The 11,314-nt window shown below is 41.0% G+C and overlaps 1 protein-coding gene across 1 annotated transcript; it reads right to left on the bottom strand.

Annotated features, from left to right (window-relative positions):
• Positions 1-2,152: 2,152 nt before the first annotated feature.
• On the bottom strand, positions 2,153-9,990 carry c19orf44.L (chromosome 19 open reading frame 44 L homeolog). The gene is given in 10 exon segments (NM_001095575.1): positions 2,153-2,447; positions 2,914-3,080; positions 3,721-3,810; positions 3,925-4,414; positions 6,772-6,842; positions 7,163-7,520; positions 8,109-8,394; positions 8,574-8,905; positions 9,653-9,763; positions 9,894-9,990. Coding segments are annotated over 9 exon segments (1,929 nt in total). The 5' UTR covers positions 9,743-9,763; positions 9,894-9,990; the 3' UTR covers positions 2,153-2,402.
• Between the last annotated feature and the right edge of the window lie 1,324 nt (positions 9,991-11,314).

The following is an 11,314-nucleotide window of genomic DNA, read 5'->3' as shown; positions in this document are numbered from 1 at the left end:
GGGTGCCTAGGAAACATTGTTGACTTGGTCCTACCCTGGTTCTAGGTCCCTCTACTATGAAACGAATGTCAGAATAAAAAAAGTCTAGAACAGAAAGATAACACACCATGAGAGAGACATGCCTAAAAAAAATAAAAATAGAAAATCCTGCAAGCATATAAATAAGCTGGTTCAACCAAGCATTGGAGTACGTATGTTGGACAAAGTCTGATCACCAATAAACTGCCAGTAATGCACAGCAGCAACCCCCAAAATAAACAAGTAGGAGATAAGGCCCAAATACTTCACTCTAGAAGAAACAGGAACAATTGAGAGATAAAGAACGGGGAGAGAGAATAATAAGCAGAGGTACAGGTGCATGAGACCCCAGTAAGGGCTCTTACCTGCGTTCTGGTTTCATGTGTTCAGCTGCAGGGGAGCACAGAAGTAGACGCACTGAATTATTTTCAATATGGCTGTGCTCACACAAACGCATGTAAATGCCAAACGCAGGTTGGGATGCAGCATGTTGCATTTTACCTGCATTCGGCGCTTACATGCGTCTGTGTGAGCACAGCCACATTGAAAAGAATTCCTGCTAAAATGCTCATCTGTAAGAGCCCTAAGGAACAGCCAGAACCAGCAGGATAGTGTAGGTGAGAAGATAGAACAAGTCATTAACTAGATGGTCTCTTCCCTCCTACTGCTTCTACTTTCTCCCTCCTGCCTGCACTTCTGTCCAGCTGCCAATCACCTGTTCTGCTGGCACCCATGAACTTGAGGTAGGACAGGAAAGCCAGGAGGATGAAGAAGATGAGCACCAACTCCAGCAGCATCAAGTGGAGTGATCAGAGCATTCTCTGGCAACAAAATGGCTTTATCACTTTGCTATAATGCCCACTGTCCTACACACAGGGCTCAACTACTAATTAGCTGGGTTTTATATACTGCACTGACCTTGTACAGAACAGGACAAGGGATCAATAGGTGTGGCCCTAATAAGGGACCAGAGACATGCAGCCCCTCAGTATATTCCTATATACACCTATATACGGTGTATTTGTTACTGGATCACTGGCAAAAATAATATAAATGCAAGTTATATACTAAATGGCAGTGTGTTGGGAGTTTCCTTAAATGAGAAGGATCTTGGGGTTTTTGTAGATAACAAGTTGTCTAATTCTGGGCAGTGTCATTCTGTGGCCACTAAAGCTAATAAAGTTATGTCTTGTATAAAAAAGGGCATTAACTCAAGGGATGAAAACATAATTATGCCTCTTTATAGGTCCCTAGTGAGGCCTCATCTGGAGTATGCAGTGCAGTTTGGGACTCTAGTCCATAAGAGGGATATAAATGAGCTGGAGAGAGTGCAGAGACTAAGTGCAACTAAACTGGTTAGAGGTATGGAAGACTTAAATTATGAGGGGAGACAATGTTGGGGTTGTTTCACTGCAAAAAAGGTGCTTGCGAGGGGACATGATTACACTTTACAAGTACATTAGAGGACATTATAGACAAATAGCAGGGGACCTTTTTTATCCTACAGCACATGATTAAACACCTTAGGGGTCCCTAACAATAATTTATTTTCAAATGCTAACAAACCCCCAGAACAAATACCAGACTTATGTTCCACAGGCAGAGTATGGCACACACAGGCAGAGTATGTCACACACAGGGAGCATAGGGCAGAACAGAGCAGGAGACAAGGAAACCTATCAGGACCACTCTAAGATGTACTACATACAGTGACATAGCACTGGTGCCCCATTAGGTGAACAGGTGGGTAGTTTCAGTCTGGGTCTCAGGTGTGAACAGTACAGGTGATTACAGTGTGAATTTGAGGTTTAAACAATGCAGGGCCAGTTAATCTCTGTAGTGATATCATTTAAAGTTTACACATGGTAAACAGACACACCAGGTAGGTGGAGGCCACACAAGCCCTGTTTATCACATGGTGCTACCTTACATTTAAAATCGGTATCACTAATAGGCTACTATTTTCACTAGGAGGCACTTTGGAAAACAGTCAAATAGAGTTGTGATGTTAAATCCTTCAGGAGGCTGAATAAAATAATGTTGATGATACTAATCATGTGAAACGTGCAGAATCTGCCAGCATGCGATATCTAGTGTGTAAGAAAACAGATATCCCACTGAACTCAGGATAATCACCTTTTTTATTGCCATTATATAGGTTCAACATGCTTGGCAAGGAAAGGATTAAATAAATAGTGTCAAATGTTTCATTTATAAATACACTCTATTATAAAAAGTACAAAAATAGCACAAATAGTTTACAAAAAATCCTTTACAATTAATCACGGTCGTATGTGCCAAAATGATGATCTTCCAGTATTTTTGTAGCGTAGCATTGCCATGCCAGTCACAAACAGGGAGTGCCCTCTCAATCTGATCTTTGCTTATGTCTCTTGCTTCATCTTGTGAGACTTCTGATGTCTGATGTACTGAAAATAAATGTCAAACAGCTTGTCAGGAATTCATGAAGAATTTTATATCAGAAACATGTACAGTGTAGACAAACTAATATAAGCTTGGATTCAGATAACATTTTACTTTAAATGCTTTGGGCCTGAATTTTACTGATTTTTTTCCTATAATATAGGACTTTTAAACATTAAACCCCCACTAGGATTGTTGTGCCATAAACATGCATCTATGTAGATTTGTTTTTGTTTAATTCAAGAAAAAGCAAATCTGTTGAACAGAATATATGTTGAATATAACTTGTCCTGCTGAACCACAGATTGGAAATAAGGATCTGGTTTTCCTAGAAACAGTCACTATGGGGTAGAAGTAAACTGAAGGCTATAAAACAGACACCAATAATCAAACTGTAATATAAGTTAGCAAAATCTGAGTCCAAGTTTGCCTTTTACTAAGGTAAAATTCAAATTGGTGCCATGCAATTACCTCCTTAGTATCCTCCAATGTTGTGTAGTGATACACCTCAGCTTCAAGGGACCTCACTGTGGAAAGATGCAGTTGGCGGGCCATATACACAAAATTCTGGGTTAGGAGAAGCTGCTGCTTTAACATGTCATTGAGGGCCAATGCCATTGGGCTGTATGTGGTTAGAGCTAGGGAATGCAGAAAATGGCATTTATTAAACTTGGGGGAAAAAATAAAGCATGATTAAATCTCACATTTATAAGAAAACAAGGAAAACAGGATTTCTTCCTGTCCAGCCACCTAAAACTATGACCCGTGCAAGGTAGAAAGCTGCAATCTCAATCTGTGTTCAGGCGCTTTTTGATAAATGAGCTAAGATTTTGCCTTTTCCATGGCTTTTAAATTCTGAAAGGAGCATTAGTTTATTCCTTTCTGTTCTCAGATTCTGATCCTTGATATATTATACAGCAGAAATCAGTTCTCCTCTGGGTCTGTTAATCAAGCCGACTTATGTTACACTGTTTTCAGCAGTTACAACCAGCAGAGAATATGAACAGCCAGTCAGAAACTGCTTTTAATTTCAATTATTACTCAAAGAACTTAAAAATGAAGGAAATTGTTAAATAAATTTATATTGTAAAGTTCTTTCAAATAACTTCCTATTCTGTCATTATGAAACAGAGTTTTTTTTTTTGGGTGGAGATAAAAAAAAATAGTACTTCTCTAATTACAAAGAGACTTAAGGAATATGCAACAGACTAAAACCAACAATAAAATAAATGCCCTGTAGTGTAGTTCACATTTTGTGCAGTTTTTTTTCTCTCTTACCTTCAATGACCTCAGGACTGACTGCGTGCCTAGCTATTGAGGCTGGTTCTAGAAAAGCTGGTGCTGATGAGAACCTGAGGTCACTTGTTCCTGTGTAGAATATGAGACAAAAAAAAAATAAAAACACCAAATCAGCTTAATCAAAATGTTAACTTGTGGCAGACTGAACAACCAGTTGAAGTTAATTATAGTTGAACCTCTTACCAAGTGGCCAATAATAACCAAGTTCAGGTTCACTAGTTTGCACTGATGACTCTTTTATGGTTATTGTCTGTGCTTTTTCAGCCCTTCTTTTGGATCGATGGTGTTTGCTGGGGTTGCTGTTGGATTCACGTGGAGAGCTCTTCTCTCTTCTGGATGACAATACGAGGGAAGAACTCGAGTCTGACTTTGAGAGTATACTTTTAGAGGTCTCAGTGCGCACGGACTCTTCAAAATCATCAGAGTAATCAGAATGAACTGTGTATTTATGTCCTGGCTTTGAATGGTGCTCACGGGATACAGTTGGATCACTGAGCAGGCATTCAGAGATTTCCGAATTCTCATTTGCGTCTGTCTCTACTTCAAAAGCAGAACTCTCACTGCTAGATTGTGGCTGTACTACGGGCTGCACCTTCTTTGGTTGCACAGGTTCTTTCCCCATGGCAGCGGTATGCAAATTACCATCAACTGGGTGCATTTCATTACCCCTATCCTAATAGAAAAAGCAAGTAAGTTCAGTTTATGAGTACTCCACAGATAATACTTTAATAAAAAAAAGTTCCATCATTTTTGAACAATCAGTAGTCCTTATCTCTAGACCAAAAGCTGACTTACCAGTGCAGTTCCTACCAAACATCTTTGCTTTACCCCAGGCAGCTTAAAGGAAAACTAAACCTCGACTAGTAACAACAGCCCCCCTTAACAGCCTTCTATCAGCCCCCCGCACATTGTATTACACAGAAAGATGCCCTTATTTGAACCTGAGCCTAAAATGCAGAGCAGTGGAGCCAATTTCTGACTAGCCTTAAAAGAGAAGGAAACCCTGTAGAAAAAAAACCCTGTACCCCTACCCCACATAGACCCCCCCTCCCTCCTCCCCCCAGGCTAACTGTCCCCCCGCGAGAAATGCACCATACTTTACATTTACTCCTTGTTGCAGATTCTGGCAGCGGACTTCACGGTATCCATCTTCCGGGTCCTCCGTAAGCTGACTGGGAGATCGGTAAGTCGGCACATACGCAGTTGGAGCAATTTGCTGGTTTTCGACAACTAGAGATGCACCGAATCCACTATTTTGGATTCGGCCAAACCCCCAAATCCATTGCGAAAGATTTGGCAAGTATAAAGCATGGGGCATTTCTCCCAGGGGAGGGCAGTTACCCTGAAAGGAGGAGGGTCTACGTGGGGTGGGGGGTACAGGTTTTTTTCTACAGGGTTTCCTTCTCCTTTAACTGTGCATGCCGAGGAGACCCAAAGAGGATGCAAATGGGCAGAAGATCCTGCCAGATAACTCTGCTGTGCTGCTCTGGTTTTCAAATAGGGGTACCTTTGTGTGGTGAGGGAGAGGGGAGGGGGCCAGATGAAAGGTAGTTAAGGGAGGGTGCTGTTCCTAGGGGGGTTTAGTTCTCCTTAACTAAACTTTTTTTCCAAATACAGAATACATAAACCAAAATATACAACATGAAAACCTTGAAGCGGAGTTCACTGTATTGCTTCATCAGGTACAAAAAGGCCCACACAGCCCAATAAATAGTGACTGTCTATGGCATCTCATAGCAGCCCCATCTACAGATTGCCAGTCAGGGCCTGCTCAGGACAATGCACCACCACCAAAAGTAACTAGTAGCTACAGTTGCAAGATATAAAAGCAAGTTAGTATGAAAGCAAATTAAATTAGTACTGGGAAAAGTACTCCATAGAATTCTGGTCTCAGACTTTAATTTTTTTTTTTTTTAACAATTCTTTATTATCATGAAACCATAAGAATTGCAAAGAAAGTTACAGACATATCCATGTGTACAAAGATATACCATAAGCATTGAACAAATGTAAAAGAAGGATACAATGTCAGCAAGTAATAAAGAAAAAATGAAATAAAAACAAGTAAAAAAAGAAAAACCTGGCTTGGTGTTGTCATTTCCAATAGATTAAATCTAAATGTCCTGTATTGACCAGAATCAGATAGAGGTATAGATATGTACTTAGTTTCTGTTCGTACCCCAAAACCTTGTGCACGCAAACTCCAAAAACATAGCTAGGGGAGATGAGTTAAGCCTTCAGGAGGGAGTTACCACTGGTACTGCGTCCACCCACAAATCCCAGATTTTGTTAAATTTACCCGGGCATCCCCGTCTCATATAAGTAAGCTTGTAGAGAGTTACGGATTTATCAATTAATTGTTCCCACTCTTTATGTGTCGGGCCTACCCGCGATTTCCACCTCATTGCAACAGCCTTTTTAGCATACATACAAAGTATGGACACCAGAGTCCGCTGAGCCCGTACAGGGAGCACATCCTCTAGTTGGTTGAGCAATAAAACCTTAGGGTCGTTCGGCAAAGGAATATCAGTTCTCTCGTGAATCGTATGTATAATCGCTTCCCAGAACTTCCGTATGGAAGGGCAATCCCACACCATGTGGAAGAAGCCTGCAGGCGAAAAAGCGCACCTAGGGCACACCGGACTAACATTGGAGTGCATTTTGTGTAATCTCTGGGGCGTAAGGTATGTCCGGTGTAGGTAGTTTAATTGTGTCATTTTATCTTTAGCACTTACTATCCCCTCATAAAGCAGATCCAAGGTCTCATCCCAGTTTTCAGATGTTAAGGTCGGGATGTCCTGTTGCCATTTGCTGAGCACCCTATCTAAAGTGGAATTGCACTGATGAGTCAGACTCAGACTTTAATTTAAAGTAACATAGCTACCATGAATGTATTTGCAAGTCAGACTGCAAGATGAATATTAGAGGGACAATAATTCAATAGCTATAAAAACAGACGGATTCAAAAGGTAACATAATAAACATCACTTTTAAAATCATGCCATCTGTTCCAAAAACGCAAAAACTTACCTCTTGTTCTACTTCTTGGGCATCTACAGCAGGGGCCAAATCGTCAAGGCTTAAAATATTTAATTTAAAATCTAGGAAAAAAATCATGCAATAAGATAGTATTTGTAAAAATCAGTTAATTTTATACTAAGAAATACTCAATGTGTCCCCAGGGTCCTAGGTTTTTTTTTTTATTGACAGCAGCACAGAGCATGTGCAGTGAATCAGCAGAAAAGAAGATGGGGAGCTACTGGGGCATCTTTGGGTTGATTGCCTTAGGCTGGTACAGAAGTCAAAAATGATGTACAGCATTTCTAGCCTACTTTTTTAGTTAAGCTTTAGTTTTCTTTAAATGAGGCCCCGAAGGTTTAACATAGGGAACAGTTGGAAGAAAAAAAAAAACAATACAAACCAACTGAGCTGGCACTGCTCACATCCTCTGTTCTGGAGAAAAGTTCATCAAGGGATCGGAGATCACTTCTTTGGGACATGGGAGTTCGACTGCGTCTGCTCAGCCTGGCCCGTGGGGAAAAGGAGTGATTGGTGACAGAGCTCCGAATTGATGGAGACGGAGATCTGGAACCAAGTCGAGAAAGGGATCGTGCGCTGTGTAGAGGCATACGCGTTCTGTGGCTTGGAGGAGATGGGGTCCTGGAAAGGTATCTAGAAGGGGTCTGACGTGGAGAGGTAAATCCCAAAGCGGAGGGGCTGCGATGTAGGTTTCGGCGTGGTGTTCCTTTGCTGGGTGGAGATGGTGTTCTTGGTGGTTTCTTTTTTTTTTTTTTTAAAGAGAAATTAAAAAATATATTATCAAAATCCAAGTTATTAGGACTTAAAGTTTCATAATTTGGTTAAAAAAAAAAAAAAATGGTCTTGCTGCTTTGGGTTGCAAGTCTGTGGATGCCTTCCTCCATCCTTACATTCATTTAGCAGAGTTCAACTTGTGTGACTATTTGCTAAAACTGTGGTTCAACTCAATATAATCAACTGCCTGAATTGTCAAATATGTGAGCATTCAACCCATTGCTTGTTTTGCTCAATAAAAGCACCATACACTAAAGAAAACTAGGCAGGTTTGGGACAGATCTCGATGATAGTTAAATGGAATCCAAACACTTAATGACATGTAACTGAAGCACTGGACAAATGCATTCAGATGCAGAAATTTGAATATACTATACTAGAGTTCAGATTTGGCTTTGTATTCTGTCACATCTTTTCTGGGGTATTCTCTAATTGGCCATTAGCTATGGACTGCTATTTAGAACTATTTGGCCTCCATTGTTACTAAAAGAAAATCTCCTGTGTCCTGCAATGGTAGACAATGAAAACACAAATACTGTTAACTATTTGCTCACCGGGACTTTCCATAACCTTTCAGTACTTTCTGTCATCTCCACAGAACTCCCAACGAGTTGAAGAATTTCTTCTTCCTCACTCTCCAGGGCCACCCTTCTGCCCTCTCCTGGTCTGCTCCAGCTGGGAGGTTCCCTCTTGTTAGGTTCTGGGTCTAACGTATCAGATTTTTTCTTCAGGAACCTGAACCCTCTGGCACTGACTTCACTGCTGGACCTGGCCGAAAAAGGCCTCTCGTCGGAGATCCTAAGGTCTGAATCATTCTCAGAATTATCTAACTCCTGTCTCCTGTGTAGGTACAAAGTGGCAGAAGCAGATGCAAGTTAACCCTGTATTCATGAAAAATGTTTATTGGTTTGACCCCAAACTAAAAAATAATGGTAAACTGTACCATTACATGAAAAAGATTTAATGAAAAACCCAGAAATTCCACATCTTTAGAATAATAATCTTTGGCCAGTCAGTACCTCAGTTTGTGCCTTTCCTCAAATTCTGCCAGTCTTTTGAGTGCAGCACTGGTTGGCACTTTAGACTTAACAGGAGCTAAATGGGAAGCCAAAGCAGACCCATTTGTTGCAATTGGAGTGCTTTTTGTTACTTTTGGTTTGTCTTCATTGGGTGACAACTTCTTCTTCAAAAATCTGCTCTGTGTGCCAGACAATTGATGAGGGCTCTCGGTGCCTTTAATCTGTTCTGTTTCCAGAACAGAATCCTCATATGAAAATTCATTAACATCTGCAATTGTCGGCTGAGAGAATTTTAAAACACTTGCCTTCTTATTCAGGGCGTTCATATACTCCTACAAAGAAAGAGACTTGGGTAAATGCACTAAGCTGGGCATCAATTGACTTGTAAAAAGTACAGGAAGCGTTAACTATTTACTTGATCATGGTACAGAATTAGAGAAAAACAGAGTTCACTGTGAGATTGACTGTTTACTGTTGTTTTTCTAGTCAGGAAATAGTAAGAGCTGCTGGTATTCCCTCAGGAGTGTACATTGGTATTTTAAACAAAGTTCATTGCCGTTTAGCTAGCTGCCATTCTGATAAATACGACCAAGAGTTTTCCAAATGGCAACAGCTATAGCATGCTTCATTCATTGAAATTGTGCAGGCAAGTTACACAGCACGTTTGTATCTTATAGAATGGCAATTTTCATTTGGCTGTAATTTTTTCTATAGTTTTTTTTTTAATTATTTGCCTTTTTCTTCTAACTTTTTCCAGCTTTTCAAAAAAAAACAGGAAAATAAAATAAATGCTCTGTAAGGCTACAAATGTATTATTGTTACTTTTTATTTATATTCAAACCCTTTCCTATTCATCCTCCAGTCTCTTTTTCAAACCAATGCATGGTTGCTATGGTAGTTTGGACCCTAGCAACCAGATTGCTGAAATTGCAAACTAGAGGCGTTGACTAAAAAAAGCTAAATAACTATATACCCGCAAATAATAAACCCCGGATGCAAATTGTCACCGAATTTCCCTCTCTACATCACATTTAAAATAAGTTGTCAGTGATAGATGTGCTTGTCTTGTAGAGCTTTACCTTGAGCTCATCTGTAGAATCCTTCCGTTTCACAGGAACTCTCTTTCCAGAGAGCTGAGCCTGAGCCCTGGCTAAAGCAGAACTCCTCATTCCGTCTAATGGGATGTTTGCCTTCAAAAAAAGAACAAAACACAAATAAGACAGAGGACTATAGACAAACATTTGCAACAAATCACTGGTTCCACCTGATCAAAGAACCACAGTTACTTAACTAAGCAGGGAATGAAAGACTAATACATACTGCTGAACACTCCCGCTTTTCACTCTCGGTTTTTCTAACACAGTCCGCAGTCCCGGGTCACTACTGTCCCGCAAAGCTGTTAATTGCAAGCTCTTTGCCGCCTGTCTAGCAGGAAATCCCGCCGCCATTGGTATAATCACGCGAGACTTTGGCGTCACGACTACACGTAACAGCGCTAGGGCTGCTAGTGGCAACCGTAACTCTGACTGTGGAACTGGTGTGATACTTTCTGTCCGATGCCTCCCACACGCCACTCCTCCCTGCATCTGAGGCTGGATGATGATTGGATCCCCTGGTCTGGGGGCGGGGTTGCCTTTGAGATGGGGAAAACGCCCCCCCCTGGAGTTGATCGCAAGAGCCAAGGAGAAGGTAATGCAGCCGAGGAGAGTCAGACGGTCTCCACCAGCAGCCCTAGGCTAAACACTAGTGATGTGCTTGAATGCTTCTGCTCCATGTGTGTCCCTCCGTCACTAGCGGATCCACCTCTATGACACCTGTCCCTGGCACAGGCTTGCTATGAGTGGCCATGGCCAGTTGGGGTTCTACTTGCACCTTCAGTGCAGCATGATGATGAGCATAATGACACTACGGGCAGATTTATCAAAGGTCGAGGTGAATTTTCGAATGAAAAAATTCGACCCTTGATAAATATGACCCTATTTGTACTTCTGCGTGTGGTTCAGGTTCCCTTCTATTGCATGACTCACACCCTGATTCTGAACTGACTGACAACAAATTATCTGAATAACTACATTAAATAATAAACATGTTTTTAATTGTGTATCATTTTATTGATAGTTGGGACTGGTGTGAGTTTTGGTTGCTATGGGCACTGACTGTGAGATGCCTCAGGCTTGCTCTGCCCTGTCACTGTGTCCATTAAAACACTTCCAGCAGGTATGGGAAGTAAAATGGGAGCTGCTGTTAGGTTCGGAGCTCCTACAGCGCAAGGAAAAGCGAGAGAAAAAATGAAGTATAAAAAAAAAACCATCAAGAAAGGAAGAAAATAGACTAGCAGAAAAGGAAAGTTGTGGGTGGAGGAAGAAGACAGAGAGAACAGAAAGAGAATGAAAAATATGTTCATAAAGAAAATAAAAAAGTTAGCACGACAAAGGAACTGTTGACGTCTGTGATCTTGGGCAAATTTGTCAATAACTTCTTGTATGAACTGTGGCTATTGTATTTTTTACATACAGACACACATATATATTTGTTGCGGGCGGGATGCTACCCTTTTTGATACTAGCTTACTTGCCCCCCCCCTTGGAAAATTTTCAGTGGACACCCATGCTAGTGGACGCTAATAATAAGTCGTAGTACCTCCATGCCCAGTCAGTTTTGCCTCTGCTCGTATATCCTACTCTTGTCAGTGAACAAAAATAAAAAAATATATATCACGTTGGTTGCGCGGCCATGTACTT

This window comes from Xenopus laevis, chromosome 1L (genome assembly GCF_017654675.1).
Source record: "Xenopus laevis strain J_2021 chromosome 1L, Xenopus_laevis_v10.1, whole genome shotgun sequence".
NCBI lineage: Eukaryota > Metazoa > Chordata > Amphibia > Anura > Pipidae > Xenopus > Xenopus laevis.
This window is presented reverse-complemented; position numbering and strand designations above follow the sequence as displayed.